Below are 26,744 nucleotides of genomic sequence, written 5' to 3' on the forward strand. Positions count from 1 at the left end.
AAAATCACAACTAACAATGGTAAGTTGAGGAAACATGCACATTAAAGATGTCAACAGTAGCGCTAAATGTCTTGATGGTTTTGTTTGCATAGAATTGTCAGCAATTAATGCAATTTTAGTGTGAAATTTGGAGGAACCGTACTTGAACATCGGCCTGTTTAGGGGTTTAAAATAGTATCTATGCTAAAAAATATGGACATCTGATCTTGATTTTAGAAACAAAAGACTTATTTTGTTAAGGATAATAGTACTCTATTGTGTATTTAGATGTTTCCACAAATTAAAAACAAACAAACAAACAAACAAACAAAAAGATTAAAAGCGATTCAGTTGCAAATTTAAATTTTAGAAATAACAAGGAATAATTATTCAAATAGGAGTGATTTGTGGTCATTTTTATAGTCTTATTACGGGTTTTTTTTTTTAAATGATGTGGTTAATGTCAGTTATTAGATTTACTATGAGCCTTAGCTCTGCTCAAATTCCTTTAAGATTTGCATTTTTTGTTTAGTTTTTTCTAATAATTATGATAAAAAATAAATGGTATAAATAGTGAGATTTATGTTATTTTAGTCAGTTTTATTACAGCATGACAGTTTGAGTCCTTTGACATAAACAAGTTTATTACCTCCGCAAAGGAGGTTATGTGATCGGCTGGGTTTGTTAGTTTGTTAGTTAGTTTGTTAGCAACATAACTCAAAAAGTTCTGGATGGATTTTGATGAAATTTTCAGGAAATGGCAGAAATGGCATAAGGAAGAACTGATTAGATTTTGGGAGTGATCTGGATCACCGCCTGGATCCAGGAATTTTTTTAAAGGATTCTTTACTATTGGGAGATAGGACTAAACTGCCTTGGTGGAGGTCTGCACACTCTGAGTGCTTTTCTAGTTTTTATTGTGAGTCTCATCACTGCTAAAATTCACAAAGTTTGTCAGGATTTTGGATTATTATAGGTTTCAGCTTGGACTCATAAGATAAAACTGGTGGTACCACCGATACTTATACAAAATTCTGAGGCTTGTCATGCCTTTCCTCCAAAAGAAGTCAGAATCTAAAATCAACCTCACCAACACTGATGTCTCAGACCCTGGCAGGGGCCACTGCAGCCATCTCTGATAACTCTGAGGTTTGACCTGTCTCTGTTCCATGTCCTAAGTTTTATGGAAAAGCAGCAGATCAATGTATAAGCAAAAGTGAAAATATTTTATATTTAAGTATGTTTTAATGTGTAATTTCTGTAATAATTTGATTTGGTATGTGTTTATTTTTCTATTATTAACATGTTTATATTCATACACTCTACCATAAATGGGCAAGGAACCATACATGGTCGCTTTGACCTTGTTTGTCACAATAATATATAAACAATAAATATACAGAAAAGTAACAAAAGGGACAAAGTTGTGGGATGTCCATAAAAATAATTCTAGGGCTTAAATTTAGAATTTCAAAGTATTTCAATTAGCGCCTGATAAAGGGTTAATGCATTGTTTATAGACTTAAATGATGAAGAGAAACATTTTGAAATCCAAATGAATTCCTCAAATTAGGAAATAAAGTTGTGGCTGAAAGAAGGATGTGGTTTAGGCATGTAGCTGAAGGATCTAAACTTGGGGTCAGTGGTTTGGGAATCATTTTAGTCAATAAAACTCTTCATAAATTTGGCAAATAAGTATGCAAAAATATGCGAAAAACCCACAACCAGCAAAGGACACTTCAGTCTTCATCGCTGCTGGAAGATTAGGAAGTAGTGATTACACAACCCAAGATGAAAGGAACTGAGATGATAAAAACACCAAGAGCTCTCTAACTATGGTCCATAAAACAAAAGGCCTAGTTTGACTTTGTGAGGGAGTTTGATCACTTATGTTCCATGATTCTGAAATTGCAGCTATCAGGCTGACAGTAATGTATGAAAGATTTATGCATGCTGCTATGTCATTTCACTTAAATGAAAAAGTCATGACTTACAGTGACCTAATGAAATACAGTGTTAAATGAAATAAAATCCAAAATTTCTCTGGGTTTGATCTCTGTTAAAAGCTGTAGGTATAATATTGTGTCATTTTAGGTCATTTTATGTACGTATGTTTTTTTCCCCACCATCAGGTCAGTGAACTTTCAGCTCGCCCGGCACAGTGTTAATAATCTTGGCATCAGAAAAACCTGGCCCTACACAACAAACCATGACTGCCAGCCCTTGTCATTATGTTCAATCTATTTATTAGATCCCATCAATTTCCACTCAGATACATTTTTACAAGCTGGAATAAATTAACACTGAATTACCAGTGCTTTTAAGCAGGTAGTAAATGCACTGCTCTCCTCGTGAACTCTGGAACAAAAACCAAAGCTGGGCTTGGTTTGGATGCAAACATGTTGTTGATGGATTCATTAAGTGTCTGATTCAGACTTAGTGAAGGTTCACGCCAAAGCTGTGCCCACAACCCACACTTGTTGCCTTGGGCGCCAAGGAAAACTTCAAACACTCCTTGTTACATCATATCCTTGAAAAGCCATCACGGAGAGAGTCCAAGGTTTCCAAAGCTAGTTTAGTTTATAGTTAAGTTTAAAGTTACCAATTACACCAAGGTAATGAATCATTAACAGACATGCTCCACTACAGTGCTCTAGCTAGTATCAAAAACAGGTAGGAAGCCATTTGGGGAAACAGATCTAGACAACTTAGATCACTCTCTCCAATAGCAGGAGAAAGAGCTTCTCTGTGGGGCCAAAGCAGCATGGGTCCACTCAATGCCACAGATATGAACCCTGATTAACTGCAAATAAACTCTGATAGCTTCACCTACCTCCGGGATCCAATTATGCAGTTTGTTTGTGATTTTTTGCCGTTTATATAACCTACTGTTTCACAGTGTTAGCTCTATTAAATATCATAATACCCACCTCAGCTCATAAATCAGAGGTATGCACATTGTGCACAAGCCTCACAATGCAAGCAGTGGAGCTCCCCATAGAGAGCATTGATTTCAGTTTTATAAATATCAGGAGATGGTTCTGTCTGCCTGCTGGCCCCCGGAGAGTTTTAACATGAAATAAACACTCAACAGTGATTTCAACAGGAATAGATTAATTTGAGCGCAGCACGCCGAGATGCTGATAAAAACTTCATTGCTTTGGCCGGCAACCTGTGTCCCAGTTAAAGCTGAAAAATGCGGCTACACCTAAGCATAGTTTGGCTGGTATGAGTTGAGTAAACTAACAGATACACCCACAAAAGCTTACCACATGCTGCCAGAAGAATCCCTCTCTCCAAAGGCACTGTACGATCCATCCTGCCGTTTGTAGGTCAGTTGTCTCTGGTAGCCTGGATGGGAGCAAAGAAGAAATGTTCCTGAAAAAACAGAGCCTGTTGATTCTGAGGCACAACAACCTTAACATTTTCTCAGTACATTACTGCAGCTAGTTTGGTGTTAACAACTGCAATTACACTACAACTGTTAAAAAAAACACACTGTATGCAGTTGGGTAACTCTATCCATCAGTGATTCAAAAGAATGATAGCACATTGTTTTCTGGGAGAGGGATGTAAAACTTTCACAAAAAGTAAGGACATTTGTGTTTGGTAGATTTCTATTTTGTAACAATGCTTCTTGGCAATAAATTTTTCACTGTTGGGAAGCCATTTTATTCCCCTTTCAAACAGTGCTGCATTTGTAAGAAACATGGATTTGTGGGATGAGCAGCAGAGCTGAGTATGTGGCTTGCACCCTGAAACATTTATTTATCAGCTTATTCTGCCATTGACTCTTGTTTAGTGGACTGGATGATTGAAGTCTGAAGAAACAAGACACATTGGCAGTTTAACAATTACTCCATGTAACAAAAAGGAGCTTCAGTAGTGTGTGAGAGAACAACACACATTAACAACAGCCTGACACCTCCTCCTCATGTTGGTCACCAGCCTGGTCACACACTGCCGTCGGAATGGCATCCTATTCCTCAACCGGTATTCGTCACAATTCAGCCAACGTGGTTGTGTTGGTCACTCTGGCACTAACAGCACGCCCAAGCTGATCCCACAAGTTTCAATGGGATTGCGGTCAAGACTGCTGGCAGGCCATTCTCTCATCTCCACTCCCAAATTCAGGAGGTAGTCTCCCCCCCACTCTGGGGGGTTGAGCGTTGTCATCCTTGAGGATATAGTACAATCCCAGACTGTGAAGATATGGGATTGCCACTCGTTGCAGAATCTCATGACAAGCGTTGTTTTTCCAACGAGGGAGATGTTGCCCCACACCATCACACTGTCTCCTCCAAAAGATGTTACTCTATCGGTGCAGAAATCAGCATAGCATTCTCAGCATCTTCTCCACACTTTGATCCAACTGCTGTAGGCAGAATCTGGACTCATCACTGAACATAACGTTCCTTGGGTCCCAGTGCACATGTTGCCAAACACTAATGCAAACAGGCTTGACGGTGAAGATCAATGGTAGATTTGGTAGAAGACAGAAGATTATATAGATTTGGCATACTCAGCTCTGCTGCTCATCCCACAAATGCATGTTACTTATACATGTGGCACCATTTAAAAGGGAAATAAACAGGCTTTCTAACAGTAGGGATGCACGATATTGGATTTTTGCTGATATTCGATATGCCGATATTTACAGATTTATCTTAGCCGATACCCATACTGATACTGATATTTAAAAGTTTTCAGACAAGAAATTTTAGTCCTTTTGGACACACTTTAAGGTTTGAGGATGACCAAGGAAACAAACTTAAGTCCTTAAAAAATCCTTTAAAGTTTTAAGAATGAGGATGAATAAAGACAAAGACCTCAAGGGACAAAGATTTGTTGGTTCAGCCTAAAACTCCACTAATCTATTAGTATACTGTATATGGACAACATTTACAGTCAATACATGCTGAAATACACAGGCAAAATATCGGATGTAGATATCGGCAGAAAGTTTGATATCCGCTGATAACGATATTTGCCTTGCTAAGCTAACATCTGCCGATACCAATAATTGATAATATCGTGCATCGCTATCTAACAGTATAAGATTTATTGCCAAGAAGCATTGTTACAACAAAGAAATAATCTACCAAACACCAATTTTCTTACTTTTTGTTCTAAATTTATTCGCAGACATAGACTAGACTTGCCCTAAGCATGAGTAAATGGTTCTGGTGTTTTTGGAAGTGCACAGGGTTCCAAAGTTTGAGGGATTGCATCAATCTGCAGGTAAATGACAATAGCTGTGCTATGCAGGGCAAACTATGCCTAGGCATAACTTTTAAAATACCATCTGTGCATTTCTATTTAGAAGAACATGACAAATTTGTTGTTTGGATGACAGTGTAATGGCATAATGGTAATCATTTCAAGAATAGTCTGAAGGGTAATTTCACATGAGGCATGATTGTTTTGTACCCTGCCTAAACATGATTGCTCCCCTCTTCCCAGGTGGTTAGCTTTCACATAGACGCATGGTTCCATGCCTGAGTATACTTGCATATGTGTTCAATACAGTAGGTGGCAGTATGCACAGAGAAGCGGAAGGAAGAAGAGACAACCATGGCAACCACTTGAGCCAACATTTGTGTATGCTCCATCCAAACAATGGAGTCCATCCTGCAGGCTCCCATGGATGTTTTCATTATTTTTCAGAAGCCAACAATGACCTTCTTCTGGGCTCATCTACCGTGCAGTTTAGGGGATAAAATGGGCCTATACTGGGTGGATACAATGGTTTTTGAAGAGAAAGGAGATGGTTTTAATTGCCTTGCTGAGAGGTACCCAGTTCTCACTTCCTTAGCACTCCTGTGTACCATGCCAGAGTCCACATACAACCAGCCAAAGACCACCTCTACAAGCGCAGTATGCCTGATTATGGTACGCTTGTGCTCACAATGATAAAATGACCTGGACTTGGAGGTCAAGTGTACTCAGGCATGGGTTTGTCTGTAAAGTAAAACCACCATAATTTACAACAAACAAATGGTGCAGAAAGCTTTTTTTTTCCAAGTAGGGATCACACATTTCCTCTTCCTCAAGGTCAACCCAGAGGTCATCTCTGATGATGCATTTGAAAATAGGACAACTGGACTTCATCACCTGTCCACGGCTTGTGCACAACTTTCTAACATCCATCTGCAGGATGGCCTGTCCTTTGAATGGCTGGAAAAAGTCTCACAAGAGCTACTGAAAGAGTGGGAGTGTGTATAAATGTGGGGAAAGAGAGGAGGAGGAGAAAAGATTGGTCTGGTTAACTCTGAATAACAACATCCATGTTCCAATCTGTGATCCAAAGTATTAACTGCCAGCCAGACCAAGGCTCCTCTGAAATCCAGGGTTCCACAAACAAAATCAGCTATCCAAGGTAAACTTCACTCCAATAGTTTCCAGAAAAACTCAACAACAATGCACAACTTGCCAGCAGTTAGGAAACATTCCTTCCGTTCAACATTAAGTCACTTTGTGCATAGTCAGGCCTGAGGGGATTTGACTTGTTGAGATTCAGGGCACACTTTGAGAGCATAATTGACCCTTTTCTTCCCTCTGTTTAAACAGTTCCAGGCCACTTGGAGGTAAGTCTGTGAGCGTGAATTCAGCACATCTTTAGATACACATGTCATCAGTTATGGGGGTCAGATGTGTAGGTACTCAAGTGTCAAATACTGGATCACTGATTCAGGTTTTACCATGACAAGTGGTCAGATTGCATCAAATTACAGTTCTTAAAACTCCTGACAACCCACCTCTAGAAAATATCTTCATGTTTGAACATTTTACTGGACACATTTTAAATGATTCTAAAGAAAAATCAAAGAAGCAAACTACTATGAGGCTGATTATCAAAACTGAAAGTGATCAAGGGTAATCTTGAACCTATGAGAGTGACTTTACATTAAAAGTTGCTCTATGAGTGCAACATGGAAACATAAAAGGTGCTGAGTTTCAGTTTCCTTACCTTGCAGCAGGTAGTCTGTCGCTTCATTCTCCACCTCAGAGCTGAGCTGCCTGGTCTTCTGAAGGTATTTGAGAACAAAGACATTGGGGGCAAAGTGGATCATGTTCTGCTCCCCACATCCAAAAGGGAGTCGCAACAGCTTGTCCAGATTATTGAGAGTCGGTCCCATAACATCCCCTAATAAAGGCACACAGATAGATATGGATATTTCTACTCATTTCAAAATAGTCTTCTTTTGAATTACACTATATTGCCAGAAGTATTCACTCACCCATCCATATAATTGAAATCAGGTGTTCCAATCACTTTCATGGTCACAGGTATCTAAAACAAAGCACCTAGGCATGCAGACTGTTTCTACAAACATTTGTGAAAGAATGGGTCACTCTCAGGAGCTCAGTGAATTCCAGCGTGGTACTGTGGTAGGATGCCACCTGTGCAACAAGTCCAGTCCTGAAATTTCCTTGCTCCTAAATATTTCACAGTCAGCTGTCAGTGGTATTATATTAAAGTGGAGGCGATTGGGAATGACAGCAACTTAGCCATGAAGTGGTAGGCTACATTAAAAGACGGAGCGGGGTCAGCGGATGCTGAGGTGCATAGTGCGCAGAGGTCACTAACTTTCTGCAGAGTCAGTCACTACAGAACTCCAAACTTCATGTGGCCTTCAGATTAGCTCAAGAACAGTGCGTAGAGAGCTTCATGGAATGGGTCTCTATGGCCGAGCAGTTGCATCCAAGCCATACATCACCAAGTACATTGCAGAGTCGGATGCAGTGGTGTCAAGCACGCCGCCACTGGACTCTAGAGCAGTAGAAATGCATTCTCTGGAGTGACAAATCACACTTCTCCATCTGGCAATCTGATGGACGAGTCTGAGTTTTGCGGTTGCTAGGAGAACAGTACTTGTCTGACAGCATTGTGCCAAGTGTAAAGTTTGGTGGAGGGGAGATCATGGTGTGGGTTTTTTTTTCCAGGTGCTGGGCTGGGCCCCTCAGTTCCAGTGAAAGGAACTCTGAATGCTTCAGCATACCAAGAGATTTTGGATGGCCCCTTCCTGTTCCAACATGACTGTGCACCAGTGCACAAAGCAAGGTCCATAAAGACATGGATGAGAGAGTTTGGTGTGGATGAACTTGACCGGCCCGCACAGAGTCCTGACCTCAACCCGGCAGAACACCTTTGGGATGAATTCAGTGGAGACTGAGAGCCAGGCCTTCTCGTCCAACATCAGTGTGACCTCACAAATGCGCTTCTGGAAGAATAGTCAAAAATTCCCATAAACACACTCCTAAACCTTGTGGAAAGCCTTCCCAGAAGAAGGCTGAAGCTGTTATAGCTGCAAAGGGTGGACGTCATATTAAACCCTAAGGATTGAGAATGGGATGTCACTTAAGTTGATTTGCGAGTCAAGGCAGGTGAGCGAATACTTTTGGCAATATAATGTAGATTTTCCTTATTCAGTAATCTTTAAATGAACTATTAATTTAGGTTTCTATTTTAACTCAAATTAAGGTCAAGAATTTTAGATACAATCAAAAGTTAACAGAAATGCTGTGTAACTGAATGTTTTTTGCACAGCATATGAATGCATGCCAGCATAAATAAAAAAGTTTACCTATCATAAACACAGTGGCCCGCTCAGATCCAGGCACCATGTTGTGTGGGACCCCAAGAGTGAATGCCTCGTTGTGGTTCTCATCAGAGTCTTCCTTCCTCCAGATTTTAAACTCCCCAACTGAGCCCCAGCCAGTTGAGAATCCAATGTGACGCACCTGGAAGGCCAAATTAAATGATGTTTAAATGATCTATAAAGTTAAACTTCTTAAACCGAAGTATTTATGGCATAAAGAGTCAGACCTGTCCAGGGAACTGGCCAGCCCACTGGAGGATGATTGATTCATTGGATGGATGTACCCCATGGCCCACCTAAAGAGAAGAGTCATGGTTAGAGGACCATTTGTTTGTGTTCTTTCTCTTACTACTCCCTGAAATAATTTGTTATTACAGTTTAATTGCATAATCACAATGAACTTACGACAGTATAAAGGCTTTTAGTTACAGTTTGCTATAAAGATGTGATGCTGATGCTGTGGCTGTGGAGAAGTGTGGCAGCCAAAGGATCCATGCAAGTATAAGGACATGGATCACCGAGTGTCCCCACTGACAACAGCCTGTTAAGACTGACCTTATGGAAGGTATGCCAGTTAAAAGTCTTTCTGATTCACAGACGGTACAGTGAGCTGAGTTGTTACACACTTGACTTACTTTGAGGCATCCATGTAATATTTCTTAACTGTGCAACATTCAATCAGTTGTTAAATTCTCTCACACTAAATCACTACCATACTTTTGGGGGGAATTTCATATGTCAAAGGCATTGTATCATCTCTCTTGTCTATTTTCCATCTGTATGGTTCCTTTATCTCCTTACTTGTACCACGCCTCCCTTCCAGCTGATCCAGAAGCTGCGGAACTCATCCCAAGACAGGATGCCGGGAGTGGAGGCACTAACCAAAGGATCACCCATCTTTCCCACAGAGATCCAGGAGCGAGTGTTCTGCCTTCCCCCGAGTACGATCTCCAGCATCTCTGCACTGTCATGTGGGCTAGCAGAGAGGGCAAAGTGTGCATCGTTGTGGGTCTTCACTGCCACTTGGAACTGGTTCATCCTGGCTGGCTTTTTCACATACTGATACTCATACTTGTTGGGGGTGGAAATGTGGATTCTCTCTGAGAATGGGAATAGTTCAGGTTTAGTGACACTGACAGCTGAGACAGCAAGCTAGCAAAGAATAAAATATAAAAATATTCAGAACTCTAATGAGGGAGGGAATTTAAAAGGACAACTGTGATTCCTCATTGGGAGGGAATACTTCTATCCATACTGACCATTAGGACAGAAGAAGACACTGTAAGTGTACTCTCTGGGCAGACCTTCTGGCTAAAATGAGAGTGAGAAGGAGAGACAGACAGCCACCAGAAAAAAAAGAAATGGCTGGGTAAATTACAAAAAAAAATATTTGGGTAGATAACATCATCAGTGTTTACCCATATTGCTAAATACAATCTGTGCATAAGTCAATTAAATAATTCAATTATGTGAGAAAAAAAACCTATCAGCTCTCTTACTTCCACTTGGACGGTCCTGCGTACATAGTCCAGGCCGATTGGGGTCCTTCTTTCATCTACGTCATTGCCTGTTTTGCCAGGCTGGAGTCCATCTGAACAGCAGCTCAGTTCACTGTAGGCAAGTGCACGTGCTATAAGGGAAAAAAGGAGAGAGGAATTCATTTTGCTGCTAAAATTGTCAGAAATTGTCAAAACTGTCACTCCTTTTCTTGTCTAGAAATTACCTTTGCCAGTCCTCAGGCCTGAATCAAACACTGAGATCATGCAAAGGTGGCATATTGCTATCCAAATCCACAATAGGTTTAGATTTTATGCCTTTTATCTTTAAAAGACTATGTGATTTATTGGCAGGTTTGCATCAATATCTTTGGTGTTTGCAGCAGTTCATATTGTTCTTAATCGTTAAGATGGATTTCCTACAAACTGGGACTACTAGTTGACAATGTTTGTTAAATCTGGACACTTAGGTGAAACTTAATGAAATATGAACAAGTTGCCCTTTGTGTAAAAAAGGCCAGACCTGGAAATCCCATAGCTCGAGAGTCTTTTGTGGACATCATCATATGTTACACAGGACAAACATAGTCATTCGAGGACTCCCAGTTCTCTTGTGGAGCACGTTGTAAAAGTGGCCCTGTGCCAGTGGCGTCTCTTTGTATGTGTGTACTGAAAAGGAAAGGCAAGGGGCCAGAGGACTAGGAGTGGGGCCATGGGGGGCCCATTGACCGCCAGTGACCTGCAAACTCATCAACATGCCACTGAGTGTCACAGCACAGCTCTGCTTGCTCCCCCACTGCCGGCCTGCTTTGTTCTCACATGCGCTCTAGAGGAGCCTGTTTGTAACTCTGGATGAGTGACCAGATCACACACAGCTCTGCTTCTTGGCCAGCAGAGATCTCTCAAGTCAAAAGCTCGCCTTTTTTTGAAAGGCATCCTACTGAGGGAACTGGCATCCCTATGAAAGGCTGCTGTTTTAAGTTACATGCCAATTAAGATAACAGATAGCACATTTGCCATGAATTAGCATTATTCAAACTGTATTTTTCACCTGAGATCCTCAAAAAAGCTATTTCCCCCCTGATCTTGTAACAGGAACTGTGGGACAGTAAAATATTTGTTTTTATGCTGTTCTAGCATTATGTCATACCGATCAGTAAATATAAAGCTAAGCCATCAGTGTAAATGTATGGGTGGACAAATTTTAGTAATTATTATTAGAGATGACAAACGCCTTACACTTGCCAATGTGATAAGATATGACAGGATAAAAAGGGATGCATTACAATTGTATATGCTAGATACAATACTATACCACACCATAGCATACAAGAAGTTACAGTGTGATAGGATAGGATAGGATAGGACAGGATAAGATAAGACAGGATAAGCTAGGATAGGATAAGACAGGACAGGATAGGATAGGATAAGACAGGATAGGATAGGATAAGATAGGATAAGATAGGACAGGATAGGACAGGTTAGGATAGGATAGGATAGGATAGGATAGGATAGGATAGGAAACGATATGATACAATACGATACAATTATAATACGATACGATTATATTAACGTAATTCAATAGGGTACAATAGGAAACAATTAATTCAATGTACAGAAATTTAATGGGAGACAATCTAATCCAATTTATTGCAATGTGACTCCAGGCCAGACCATACCAAACTTGACTAAATAATATGATACAATTAAATATTACATATTAGATACATGATATGATATATTACGATGAGATATATGAGATATGACATGATATGATATGATACAGTACTATACAATATGATACAAAATTATATGATATGATACCATACCACAAGATACGATATGTACAATATGATATAATATGATATGGTACACGATATATGACAGGACACAATATGAGACATGGCATAACAGCACATGATATGATAGATACGTTAGTGTGTGGTACAATACCATACCTCACCAAACCAGAGCATAATCAAACAATGCTGTATTTAATGATACCTATCATTATGATACTATGGGATGAGATACTATGTGAAACTACACAATACAAAACTTTGTATTATGTTTCAAAATGGGACTTAATGAAAATAAATGAAATGATATATAATAATAATGCAGCCAGTGCAACATCTCTCATATTGAGCATGACCCATATTGCTCTAGATCCAAATGAAAAGCACATAAAAAAGATCAGAAACAGGTAAGAATGCTAGGACATGGCTTGTTATTTACTTGGTTTATTCTTGTTACCTGTGATGTTTGCGAACCCCAGTTCAGTAAAAGACAGCACAATGGATGTTGGTGTAGCCTCTCCAGGAGCGACACACTTCTTTCTGGTCAGGTGGTGTTTTCCAGGGTGACCAACAAACTTAATGCCTTTTGGAACGGAGACTTTAACATGAACCTGTGAGAGAAAAGATGGGAAGAGAGAAAAAAAGAGGAGAGGAAGAGACAAATCAAAGGCAATTGATCTCCTCTGACAAGCCACAATGACATCATTTCTCATGGCACGCCCCTCCCTCATATAGCGTGTTCTCCTCAAAGCTCTCAAAGCGATTGAGAATTTTTAAAATCACATTGTGAATTTTCCATGCTGTCTGACTCATGCTTCTCCAGCTCCCTGAAGGATTAAGTTCCACTCATCGTCCAATTTTCACAGAGGGCTCCATAATGCGGAGTGATCTTTTAACTGTTCTTCATCCACACGCCACAAGTCGTAAATAACTGAGCAGAAAATATAGGAATCACATGTTGCTGGGGTAGACATCAAAGGAAGGGCTACGCTGGTTTGCATGTTCACCTAACATGACATCAGGGCAACACACGCACAGGCCATTTAACAGGCTCATCTACAAACATCATGATGTCATCTGAGAGGAGCGCAGGATGGACCCAATTAAAGCCAAAACAGAGTTTAGAGGGCTTTTCAAAGTGAACACTCAAAAATACATCTGGGATCATCTCAAACCTGTGCTTCCTTTGGCCACCGCTTCTTATCCCTGAATCCCTTTCAGCTTGCCTACATGCAAGTATTTCATAACAAACCATGTCCCTTTTTATCACACTGTTAAGAAATGAGTAAGACAAAATCTTATAGGCAATCACAGCGGTTTGTATGTTGTAGTGAAGTGTAAAAGCACAAAATGTAGAGTTTTCATGTTTTCAAATGAATGATATCTTGTTCAGATTTGAATGATCTTTAAGATTAACATCATCTGAGGTGGTATACAACAGTTAAATTGACTTTTCTGTGAAGCAGAAAAGTCAGCTTGCATTATAACTTGAAAGAACTGAAATTGATCTTGCTTAACAAAACACTTTTTTGTTCTTTAAGTGACACTTGATCATTGTGAATGAGAGCTACCTCTCAATTATCTGAGTACAAACTAAGATTGATTGACTTTTTATAGTACTACCTTTCAGAATAGGGCTTGCACATCTGGGTACTGCAATTTTACTCCACTCTTCTTTGAAAAACTGCTCAAGCTCTGTCAAGTTGCACTGAGATCAGGTGTGAATAGCCTATTTCAAGTCCAGCCAAAAATTCTCTATTACTGTGGATTGAGGTCTAGTCTTTGACTCAGCCACTCCAGAACATTCACCTTCTTGTCTTTATCTGTTTCTGTGTAGCTTTTGCTGAATGCTTCATGTCACTGTCTTTCTGGGAAATACATCTGTCCCTAAACTGTACCTCTCTTGCATACTGAATTAGAATATCATCCATGATTTTTTTATATTTTGCCACATTCATTTTATCCTCTACCTTTACAAGCCTTCCAGGGCTGGCTGCAGAGAAGCATCCCCACAGAATGATGCTGACACCACTGTGCTTCAAAGTGGGGATGGTGTGTTTATGGGGATATGCAGTGTTTGCCAATTATAGTGTTTTGTCTGTTGGCCAAAAAGCACCGTTTTTAGTCTCACTGGACCAAAGAACTTTATTCCTCTTGACCATGGAGTCTCCCACATGCCTTTTGGCGAACTATGGTCAACATTTAATAGTTTTCTTCAACAGTGGCTTTCTCTTTGCCACTCTTCCATAAAGCTTTGACGAGGGGAAAAAGCCAGGAAACAGTTCTTGTATGCAGGAGCTTGAAAGTCCTTCAGAGTTGTCATAGGTGGCTTGTTGGTCTTTCTCGCCTGTCTCCTTCTTGCATGATCACTCAGTTTGTGAGGACAGCCTGATCTAAACAGATTTACATATGTGCCACATTCCTAACTGAACTAACTGAACTCTGGGGGATGTTCAGTGCCTTAGAAATTTTTCTGTATCTGTCTCCTGTCTTGTACTTTTCTCCAAGTTGCTTGATGTGTTCTTTTGTCTTCATGGTGTAATGTTAACCAGGAGTACTGATTAACCAGTGACTGTACCTTCCAGACACAGGTGTCTTTATACTTGTATCACATGAGACGCATTTACTGCACTCAGGTGATCCTAATTTCAGTAGCTGTGAGACTACTAGCACCAATTGGCTAGATCTCTTTTGAATTAGGTCAGTCACTTTAAAGGGGGTTAATATTTATGCAGTCACCTATTTCACCTTACATATTTTTGTTTAATTGACACCACTTTGTAGGAATCGGTTTCACTTTGACATTAAAGACATTTTTGTTTATTTTCATCAAAAAGCCTAATAATATTAACCATGGTTGATTTATGAAATTACTAAAAGGGTAGAACATCCAAGGGGGAGAGTACTTTTTATAGGCATTTTATAACACGGAAAAAATGAATGATAAATCTACCATTATATGGATTTAGCCCCATTTCTTAGGATGCACTTACTGTTAGATGTATGTATACCATTTCAAATATAATATAGTAAAATCACAACTCATTACTATAAATGTGACCAGATTTTTCTTTTGACCCAACATATTGAATGAGGCATATAAGTTGTTTGTCCTCTATATGATGTTTGTAAACATATGAAAAGAGAAAAGTGATAAATATTGTGGTCCTTTCACTAAAAGTTGCTTCATGTACATTGTCTGGATCTTATGGTCACACTTGTCATGATTTTACAACACATTTTAAACCTTGAGCTATTAAAAGCTCAATTGTCAGACAGAGTGAGAATCTGAACCATAGAAAGATTTGTCACAGGGACTGAAGTGCTGACACATTTTCAGTCGTCAATAGTCTTAGTCACCAAAGCTAGAATAAGGCTTTGGCATCTCAAAAGTCAGTTTCTGTTTGACAGTAGTTGAAAATATAACTATGTGATTGTTATTTCATTGTGGTATCCTTCTCTCCCAGCTAACTCATCAGACTCTGTCATATGAATACATATGTGCCACTGTTTTCCGTCTTTTTTCCTCATCGTCTTACCTCAGCACAGGTTGGCAGGTAGTTGTAGACAGTGAGAGGAACTTTGGTCTGCTCTCCTCTGATTAAGCTGTAGGGTAATGTGAAGTCAACAAAGAAGGGCTTAAAGGTACGGAGTTCTGTTCTCTTTGCTAAGCCCAGTCCCTTTTCTTCAGACAGGCCAACAGCGTCCGTCACCCAGGTGGTGATCGAATCCGGCACATCTAACCGTAGCTCAGCTTCCCCGGTGTCAGAGCTGTGAGTGACACATGTTGGCACACAACATTATTTGACTGGACAGCAAAATTAAAAGATTACTGCAATAATAATAATAATGATTTCAGTGCAATAAAAAGGCCCAGACTACAAGGAGAGGCTTTGATGAATCACTGTAGATTACTTTTATGCTAACACCTGTGTCAACAGCAGCACCTGCACTAATGAAACTACAGCAAACACTTTAAAAATGGATATGCAGGAGGGACAGTCAGGTGTTGACCTGATCTTTTTCTTTGATTTAAACAGACTGAGATCATTATTGGCAGCATATATTTAGCGTTGGTCTTGGCCAACTGACATAAGGCATAATAAACTTGGAGAGCTCCATGTACGCCCTTCCTTTTGATCAAAGTTGCCCAAAAAAATCCCTTTTTAATAGACTTTTAAAGGAAATCAGAGCTTTGAACATGACAGGAAATTAGGCAGAGCTGAAGTTCCATCCAAGGGAATCAAGCATATGGAAATCTATGGGCAGTTCATTTACACTGGCGTAAAATGAATGGATGGAGCTGTTGAGAAAGTGAAAGTTCATTCCAAGATCGCCCAAATTAAATGAGGCACACTCAAACCCAGAGGAGGGTGAGATTTGGGGAATGGAGAGCTGAATCCATCCTCTCAAATCCAGAGTATATCTACATTTTCTCTCTCCTCTCTTACACCTCTTCATCCTTATCTTTTAATTTTATTAATTCTCTGAATTCAGGATAGTGCATATTAATCACTGCTGAAGCTTTATGTGTCAGTGTAAATAAGCTGGAATTAACAAAATAGCTCAATTTCCTTCATAACTCTAAGACCTGTAGCTACAAAATAAAATATATGCATACATACATACATATATATACATATACATATATATGTACGTATGTATACATACACCTAAGCAAGAGCATTTGTGTAGTTTTTGTCATAAATATAATATCAAACTTATTTCAGCCACAATCTCCTGACAAATCCATGTAATGAAAAAGTCATAAAATACCAAAGAAGACTTCCACTACTTATAATGGGCAAAAAAAAATATCAATAACAAAAGATATGCTACTTTTAGAGTAAAACGACTATCTATATTAGCAAGTACATCTCATTTCAAGCAAATTAAATTAATTTTCCTTGCCCTGCTGGAAGATATTTCATCCTGTAACAAGCAATTCAGGCCTGCTTTAACATCATGGAATGAGGTATTTATCCTGACTTGTCCGTGATCGCTTAACTGGATAAAGTGACCATCATAAGACTAAAAACTTGTGTAGTCTGACCTCAGCTTTAACCCCAAATTGCTCTGACTACTGCGTCACAGTGTGGGAATGTGAAAGAACTTGACTAAATGGGATTAGCTAATACTGATAGATACTCTACACGGCAGCCTTCACCATCAGGGTGTGAATGGGTAAGTGTACCTGAGGTGTAAAAGTGCTTTCAGTAGTCAGATGATAAGAAACGTCCCACACACGCTCAGACTCAGATGAGTCAGATTATGTCACAAAACAAGAGTGTCTGTCAGGAATGACAGTCATGCCAAAATCGTGCCAAAATCTGTCTGAATTTGTGTCTTCTGAGCCAGCCTTAAGGGTACCTAACTTCCTGTTTGGACACAGACCAGCTCTCTGGTTTAACATGAAATTAACTACAGGAAAAGGAAGTTGTTATGGATTGGTAAGAAAATAAGTGACCAGTAAAAGGTAATTTTATTTATTTTTAAATTTTTGTAAGATTTGTTTTTGGGCCTTTCATGCCTTTATTGGATAGAGGAGGACAGTGGATAGACTTGGAAACAGGGATGAGAGTGGGGGAGAGACATGCAGCAAAGGGCCTCAGGCCAGATTCGAAATCCAGGCTGCCCACTTAACCACTCGACTACCGGCGCGCCCCAAAAGGTAAATTTTTGATAAAGTAAGGTGCAGATGACTTTTGACTGAGCTGTGGGGGAGTTTTTTTTAAAGTGAAATGAGACATTAAGGAGCAGTGGGGGATGTATTTTACACCATTATTGCTGCAGGGAGACACTGCAGTGGCTAAACCAAAGTGTGCTAAAAGGGACAATAAATAATGTGATTAATCTTGATTTAAAAAAAAAAATGGTGCTAATGATGGACCTTAGTTAATCTCAATTATTTTAAGAGCCCTGGATATCATGTAAAAGTACATGCCTGTTTGAAAGCCATGTTTGAGGGATTTTTGGACTAAGTTGCTGTTCCAGCACTAGTAAAAGTAAAAGCAGTAATACCTAAATATTTATTACTGGTTATTGTTGTGGTTACTGTTTTTTACTACTAAGCTACTTTTTTAATGATTAAGGACAACAGTGCCTTCAACCACTTTGTTTATATGTTATGTTTTAAATGTTTTCTGCATTTTTATGTTCAATTTTTTTGTGTTTGCCACTCAGAAAGAGCTGCTGAACTGCCTTTGGTTCATTTTCCTAGCTATGGCAACAAACATTTGTTCTATTATTTACTAAATTTTACTGTTGTTGATGTTAAATAACTTGTATGCAGCTATGTACCAGAACCAACTTATCCCATTCAAACATATGTATACTCCACTGATGCAGCAGTGGGAGTAATTTCGTGTTAAGTGTCTTGCTCAATGATAACTCCACATGTGACTGCAAGAGCTGGGGATTGATCCCCTGACCTCCCTGTTGGGAGATACCCATTTGTCCTTATTTCTCTTTATTTTCTTCTAATCTTGATTCACTTCTTTAAAAAAACAACTGTTTATCTGTCTTCTTTCTCTCGTCTCACTTTAATTTTCAAATATTGTAAAGGTTCTTAACCCTCCTTCCCTGTCTTCTTCCTCTCTTCTTTATTTTCATACCTACTAAATACCTCAGATTGTGATTAAATCTCATGTAATGATAGACAAACTGGTAGGCCTGATATTTCCAGCCTCAGGCATATAACATGCACATACAGAAATGTTCACAGAGAGAGAGAGAGAGAGAGAGAGACAGAGAGACAGAGAGAGGCACAGACAAGAAAAATATTTAGACAAAAATTAAAATACCTGACATTGAGGCAGTGCCACACCCAAGTCTCTGGGAAAAATGTACGCCTACGCTTCTCCACTCTGCAACCAAAACACAAGCTGACATCAATAAAAGGCCTCAGCTGCTCACAATAAAAACAACATCTTAATTGGAAAATGTATTATTCTGAATTCCACACTGACAATCTCAGAGTCACGTCATGTGTTTAATGTTTATCACCAGCATGAGAGGTATTTCGTGGCACTGAGAAATGTAGATCGAAAACATGGACAAACCAACAAAGCTAATTTCTTTTGTCATGTTTTTCTCTGCTTGTCCATTACTCATTTTGGAGACCTTGTCCAACCCAAGCATGACAAATACTGAAATGTGTATTACCAGAACATAATTCCTGGGAGCATTAGGTAATTACTACTCTCTCATGTGTTTGTTTTCTCATTGTTTTCAGAGGAGAACCTCCCTATGTGGCTGTGTGTGGTCTAGTTAATGTGAGTGTAATGGAAGAAGTGACAGGGAGATTTAAAAAGTAGCACCTCCACTTTGAATTCACTAAACTGTTAGAGCGAATATCTTGATACAAAATTATCAACTGTATGGGCTTGGTTGTAACATATAAAGTTGTGTTTCTAAGGATATCTGAGTTCAGTGTGGTTCTCTCTCTACCTGTGCTGTAGAAGGTGCTTTACCTGGCCATGGGGCGAGAGTGCATGGCGGCCACTAAGGTGGAGGAGTGCGGCTGAAAGGCAGGAACAGCCTCGTCTGTGTACATGCTTCCACTCTGGCGGTGGTTTAAACTCACCATATCGGTCATCACAACCAGCCCTGTTTCCTGAGTTAAACATACAGAGAAATAAAAAAAGACATACAAGATCACCATTTTTAATTCCCTTTGACATCACAGGCAGGTTTTTAACTTAGTGTGTTCTCACTGTGAAAGCAAAGCGCGCGTCCTTGGTGATGTCCCAGTGCCACGGGAACACAGAGGAGCGCCGGCGTCTCTTTGACGATAGTCCAGGCCACCAGAAGTGTCCGTCGTCTTTGGGGATACCAAAGGTGTCTGAAATATCAAATTCTGCCAGCTCTTTAAACACCTGCACAGAGGGAAGACATTTGTGGCTCCTTCAATCACTTGCACGTATTTCTGATGTGTCCCAAGTGTTTTTTATTCCTTTCTATAGTTTGAGCGATAGTTCCTGTAATACTGCAGGCTGTAAAGCAAATCACCCCTCTATGATAGTTAAGGAATTCTTGATACTTGATTCATGGAAGAACATAAAAAACAGAAGTAAAATACTTCTTTATATGTTATAAAGGTGGATTTAAAAATACTTTCTATAATATTTGCATTTCGAATTGCACTAATAATCTTGAATTTCCTTCAGGATTAATAAAGTATCTGTCTGCCTGTCTGTCTGCCTATCTATAACCTAATCACCTACATTCCTATACAGTTTCTCCTTCTGCACCTTTGTACATACTTGTGATATTTATATTGTAATTCATATTATATTTACTATCATATTTGTCTATAATAATCTATTTAAGTTTCTAGCCTCTTAATATTTTGTTCTTTTTTATGTTATCTGTTTAGCACCAAACACCAAGTCAAATTCCTTGTATGTGAAAATGTACTTGGCAATAAAATTCGATTCTGAGAATCATGACTTATTCTTTTTTTAATTAAGCAACGACACATGTACAGTTACAGTAAAGATAAACATACGAAGCTTGACTTTAAAAAGAAAGTTCACCACTTAAACAAAAGACCTCTATTCATGAGAAAATTATGGACATGATCATGAAGAAATATCTCTTTAAATTTGGGACCAACCTTGTCTGAACTTATCTGGAAGTCGGGCTTTAAGAGATACAGACTTTTATCCACAGTGGCGACGCACACACAGGAGCCTTTTTCTCCTTTAACATGAAGGGTGACAGGGTCTCCTGGCATCGACTCATTAGCTGACTGAGTAACAGACACCTTAAAAGAACAGACATGAATTAGTAAACAATTTCAAGCTAAGCACCCCTGAAGAGTAGCATGCATTAATACAAAGAGTCCTCAACTCTGCAGTAGTAAGCATTATTTTCAAACCAATCAATGATTAAAAAAGTGCATGTTCTGTTTCAAACAAGCACTTGCAAAAGAGCTTTTTGATTTTATGCCCAGAACTCACAATAGGTACTTTAAAAATAAACTATACCAGTAGATCTACCATTTTATTCAAGCTTTTGATTTAGATAATTTATTTTGCCTTATTAATTTTCTTTAGACTCCTCTAATAATCATTTTAAATCTTGTATCTATTTTGTGTCTGGACACAATTTACTGATTTTATTTTACTTAGTTGATTCCTCATATTTCACAGTTTCCAAACTAATTTGAATTAATTTAATTTATTCATTTTATCTTTTTATTATCAATACTTCATTTGATGGGGTTTGTATAAGTCTAACATGATGCTGTGATTATTATGACATAACACCTGTCATTTACATGAAGGAGACTTTATGAGCATTTATGAATAATGTCATTAAGTGTCACTGGTTCAATTATATCACACTCATAAAGCCTCCCTCATGTCAGTGACAGTGTCATGTCATGAATATGACAGTACTATGTTAGTCTTATGTATAACCTAACAAATTAAGAGTTACCTTTTTATTTTTGTTATTTTATTACCTTCTTTGGGTTGAGTTTTATCATTTTATTTATTACCTCCAAGTGCTGTTAAAATTTTCTGTCTGTTTCTATGTGAAGCATTTTGTGTAGCACGCTTTTATGTGTGAGCGGTCCTACAAAGTTTGACTAAAAAAAAAAAAAAAAAAGAAAGAAAGTTTTGCCTGTTTTTTTGTCTACCTTACTACTAGCTCCCATGATACTTGGCGTTACTTGATTCTGGGTGTGACTTCTGGTGCTTTCTGTCAAACTGGCATTTTCCGTGGGGATGGGGCACTTATCCTGATTATTAGAGCGATTCATAGACAGAAATATATAGCAAAATCATCTGTTACACCTCAAATGTGATCATGTTGTTATTCCTCTGCTCTCTACTATCAAGGAGACAGAGAAAAATATGAAGAAACTGCTTCAGATAACACACATAAGTATACAGTAAAGCTCTGTATTAGTAATTGCACAGTGACAAAGACAATTGGGTTTAGTTAACCCTTTAAAGACTGTATCACATTTGATACACAGTTTTGTGAGACCTCTGTCTAAACAATAATTTCCTTACAAATATCTTCTATACAATCTGATAAATTATTTTAAAAAATGCCTTCCAGTGGATTACCAATTGCCAGAAATGTCTAACGCATTAAACGTAACAAAAAAACCCAAAAGTGAAATTGTATGGCAATTTTGCTTTGTTCGGATTTCAGTAGAAGGTTAAATAAACATCTCAGTTCCAAAAAATGATAATTTTCTGGCTATTTTTTTAGGTTTCAGGCTCTAAATATTTGAAGGAGGTGGGACACGACCTTCTATACTTAAGCAGACGTAAGTCAACATTTCTCCATTAGCTTGTGGAAATTCTGAAATTCTTATTTTTTCGCAAACTAGCTTCCCTTGTAATGTGTGTTTATTAATATCCATGATTCAAGTGGTCACCTCTTTAGGTGAATAAATCCTGAATCCCGGAATTTATAAAAAAATCACATCTCTGATGCATTCAGAGTGTAAAAAGCACATATAAAACACTACTGCTGTTAAAGACACATATTTAACTTGTACAGGTCATTAGTACATCCAGGAAGAGAAAAACAGGTACAAGAACTTGAGCATTTTAGAAAAAATACTTATAAATTACTGTTTGTATTAGTAATAAGTAGGATGTTTGATTTTAAACAATTAAATAGGGTGAGTTCCTTTCAAAACAACTGACATAGGTGGTTAGCCGCCATATTTAGCCACTGGGAGAAAGATACATATATATATGTTTTTTTTTTTTGTTTTTTTTTTTTTATTTATTTATTTTTTGGTCCGTTATATCACCTGAAGTTCCAACCATAACCATACCTGCAGTGGAGCCCCTAGGAATAAGGTGGAATAAAACAATGTTCACATCTCATTTTTTTTTGTCTATCAAGTTAATCAAAACAATAACTAAATGTTTCAGCACTAGTTGGCGGTGTTGCCTAACGGCATTTGTGAGTCTGTATCTTAAACAATGAAAAGCTTTAGTCATATAGGTCTAAACACTCAGATGTGGCCAGGATCTTGAAGACAGAGTGGAAAACTACCAGCTTTTAAAAGAGGAGGGATGGCGAGAGTCAGCTGTAAACTTTCACACATCAGAGCTGTTTTTCAACAGCACGCAGTCACAAATTAGCCCCATTAATCAGTTCCGCTGCCCTCCTTTCACCACTCCATAACCTGTCATCCTCTCCTGTCACGACCCCACTCATCTGCCTGCAGCCTGCACAGCCTCTGTCTAATCATGCCCTCACAGCCCCCTCCTACACACAAACACACACACACACTGAAACACACATACAGAGTGTTGTAATGGCATACCAGGGAGCTGTAAATACTTCAGGGAGTTAACTCCACCTAATGCAGGCAGGAACTGGGGATCTCTCCCAGGCCAACACAGCTGTTTGTTTACAGATATTACACTGTGGACAGAGCTGGTGCGTGGATACTTGGGTTTGCATCCAAAATGTATACATATTGTGCCACATTTTAATTAATTATTACATAAAAAATTTACTTCTATAAAAACACATTTATATCCAGAATAAATGCTGTGGCAAAAATGCTTATCTCTGCAAAAGTTAAAGCTTAAAACAGGATCTTGTCTTTTCTTTTTTGCATATATGGTAAATAATCATGAAATAAATCAGAAAGTTATGATCACACACATCTATGTGCACTTCAATAATCTGCATGAGGAAGCAGTGAATAAAGCTGTGAAGAAGTTTGAAAATGCACAGAGAAGCTCTATGTTCCAAAACGACAAACCTGGTTCTCAAAGACAGGCTGGATAGGGACTTGCAGACTGTCTGTGACACCTTCACCGTTTTCCCTCACGTAGTACACCAGAAGGCGGCTAAGGGGGGCCATGCTGTGGCTAACAGGGAACTGTAGATATGACACACAGCTGTCCATCTCAGCCTGGGAGGAGGAGCCTGCAACACCTGGAAGAGTGATAGCAAAAAAAAAAGGATGAAATATTGTAGGCATTCTGATGATTGGGATATTTGAGATGATGGGGTTTGCCCATGTGTTTAAACTTCTAGTTAAAAAAGCATCAAACATCAAGTGCATCTTGCATCTATTAAAACAACAAAGGGGGGTTAAAAATAATAATTACCAGAGGAAGAAGGAGGGGACTGTGTGGCGTGAATTTTTTTGTCAAAAATGACTGTAGCCCTTTTTTCTCTGTGTGAGGCGGTCATGTTTGCAGGTTGTTGGCCTGACAGGATGATGTTCCCCCTGGATGTCACCTCATAGTGTAGGGTGAAGTTACAGGGACAGGTGGATTTGAGAGCAACTTCTGCATCCTGGCCGACCTACAGACACAAGGACAACATACCCAAAAGATTGAACAAATTAGCAACAGCACTGGTGCTCAGCATTACAGTCCAAAGTCAAAGAAATTAGCTGAGACATTTCTACTAAGGTACTTACCTTTAGAGGAGCACTAGGGCTTTGAATCTGGATGTGACACCTGCTGGGAGAGTACCAGCTGCTGATTGACAGGTAGCTGGGAAGGTACTGGTCTCCTACTGCCTTTCCATCAATGGATGTCACTTTGGTCTATTACAAACAAGAGGAAATAGAATTTTATGAGTATAATTAAATGAGCTAAAAGAAACATCTTACAGCTGTGAAAGTTTATCTTCAAGACTTTAACTTCCATCATGTTTTAGGGTTCTTGGCATTCAGGCAGTTTTTATTTTAGTTTGCTGATTCAGTGAAATTTTTAAATGACATATTAAACACATAACGCCTAATAATGTAAAACCCTGCATCTCTATAGTCTTATATGATTCAACTAACGAAAACACATAGTGTAAAGAAGACAAACTAAACCTTTACAGGGCACTTATTGAAAACTTGGAAATTCAAAATTTAAGAACCTAGAATTTATCGTGGACATCCCAGTACTATTTTGTCACTTAAGTATTTTTTCTCCATGATCATGGTGAAAATCAAGTTCAACGTAGTGACCAAATATGGTTCCTTGCTCATTTATGGTAAAAAATAAATAAATAAATAAATAAATAAAATCCATAAAGTGTAAGCATATCAAAATGTTAATAATGGAAGATAAACACATACAGAGTCTAATGAGTATTTATTTACACATCAAAAGTTATTTCAATTAAAATTTTCACTTTAAAAGACATGATGTGGTTGCCTTTAGATTCTGACCTCTTTTAAAGACAATACATGACTGGCTTCATAATACTGTATGAGTCAGGTGGTACCACCAGATGTATCTTATAATCCAACAGGAAACCTATAGTAATCACAAATACTGAATATCTAAGGGAATTTTAGCAGCAATGAGGCACACAATAAATTAAGGACTGATTTATATCATTAAAACTGAATAGATCTGTTATACTGTTAAACTGACTAGAATAATGTATTTCTCACTATTCATAGAACTTTTTTTCTTTAAAAGAAAAAAGAACATTTAAAAAAATCATAAATATTAATTTCATAAATTTATCTAAGCAGAAATACGACTCCCAGTAAAAACAAATACTGATATAATCCACATAAGTATAATAAACCTGTTATAAGGTTACAACATTGTCCAAAAAAATCAAAACTATTTTGATTATTATACCTTGAAAATTTCTTTTAACAAGAAAAATGTACCACTGGGTCACTTTCAGTTTTTACAAACCAGTGGTAACATCCAACTTCACCACTGAGTACAGTTATTCTACATAATAATAAGTTATTAATCAAGAATGCTGCTAAAGCGCCAGTTTTATCAGAACTTGACCACATTTCTTTGTTAAAAGAAGAACAAAGAACAGCAGTAAGTTGTTTTCTTATCAAAAATGACAAAAATCATGTACTGACATGTCTACAGTCGCCATGGTTCATGTTATATAGTTCTCTATGGAGTTTACTCCTTCGGTAGGGGCGCAGCTCGGCAGTGGCTACGTCATGTGTTTTGTTGCTCTGATCGGCCCGACAGGACATTCATCCATTTTTTATTTTCAAAGGCTCTGCCCTTTCCCAAACGCTGTCTATGAGTGGTTTCCCAGATGGATGTGTGAAACAAATCCATCTGGCATGCCAGGTTACCCTTAGAGGGGTTTCTATATGAATTGGTCACATGTGTTAATATAAACACCATTTTATACCCCAAAGAGGCATATGTTCAAATATGGTTCCTCCATTTTTCACTCTAAAATTTCAGCAATTGCTAGAAATCCTCTGCAGACAAAACCTATCATGACATTTAGCACTACGTTTCACCTTTATAATGTTTACATTTCATCATCTTATCATGTTTAGTTACGATGTAAGAGCCATTTGTTTGGGACCAAAAGAGATGTAAAACAGCATTTTTCCAGTTCTGGAGGAAACAGAAAGTTTGAGACGCTCCGGGCGACTGCTGATTGGTCAGATGGTGTGATATTACTTTCTATGATGTTGACTGGGAAAAATCTTTCTGGTTCTACTATATCACAGAGAGTCGGGGGCAGGCCACGAAGGAAAATGACCCTTAAAGGGTTAATGCCCCATAAAGAGTTAATTAAAGCAAACCCCACTCATACATATTCAATCAAATTATCATGTTGTTACAGTACTACCATAACAATCACTGACCTCTAACCACACATACTGGGCAGCAGTTGGGATGGAGGGGATCTCAAAGATAGCCTGGCCATCCTTTGAGATCAGTTCGCTGGTGTAGACGTTGTCTTTGGGGGTCAGCTCTGCCTTGACACGCACCTTGACCCCATCAGCAGCGCTCCCATCAGGATAGGTCACCTCGATCTACAGGAAGAAGGTAAACAAACAACAGGAGCTAAATTAATTTTGCGGAACAATACTGAAAATATATCACTAAAGCAAGTTTTTTTCTTTTTTTGCTTCAGTGAAA

The 26,744-nt window shown here is 38.6% G+C and overlaps 1 protein-coding gene across 1 annotated transcript in view; it reads right to left on the minus strand.

The window, feature by feature from the left end:
• The window catches only part of cpamd8 (C3 and PZP like alpha-2-macroglobulin domain containing 8), a 74,303-nt gene that overhangs the window by 35,285 nt on the left and 12,274 nt on the right, over positions 1–26,744 (minus strand). Inside the window, exons 12-28 of the mRNA XM_041792162.1 lie at positions 26,468–26,638; positions 24,299–24,427; positions 23,982–24,180; positions 23,630–23,805; positions 20,495–20,644; positions 19,593–19,754; positions 19,350–19,492; positions 18,681–18,743; positions 15,417–15,648; positions 12,335–12,488; positions 10,082–10,212; positions 9,842–9,893; positions 9,384–9,682; positions 8,810–8,878; positions 8,568–8,724; positions 6,950–7,126; positions 3,249–3,330 (exon numbers count right to left, since the gene is read on the minus strand). Of these exons, the coding sequence (XP_041648096.1) occupies positions 3,249–3,330; positions 6,950–7,126; positions 8,568–8,724; positions 8,810–8,878; positions 9,384–9,682; positions 9,842–9,893; positions 10,082–10,212; positions 12,335–12,488; positions 15,417–15,648; positions 18,681–18,743; positions 19,350–19,492; positions 19,593–19,754; positions 20,495–20,644; positions 23,630–23,805; positions 23,982–24,180; positions 24,299–24,427; positions 26,468–26,638 (2,546 nt within the window). The remainder of the gene's footprint in view (positions 1–3,248; positions 3,331–6,949; positions 7,127–8,567; positions 8,725–8,809; positions 8,879–9,383; positions 9,683–9,841; positions 9,894–10,081; positions 10,213–12,334; positions 12,489–15,416; positions 15,649–18,680; positions 18,744–19,349; positions 19,493–19,592; positions 19,755–20,494; positions 20,645–23,629; positions 23,806–23,981; positions 24,181–24,298; positions 24,428–26,467; positions 26,639–26,744) is intronic.

This window comes from Cheilinus undulatus, linkage group 7 (assembly GCF_018320785.1).
Source record: "Cheilinus undulatus linkage group 7, ASM1832078v1, whole genome shotgun sequence".
NCBI lineage: Eukaryota > Metazoa > Chordata > Actinopteri > Labriformes > Labridae > Cheilinus > Cheilinus undulatus.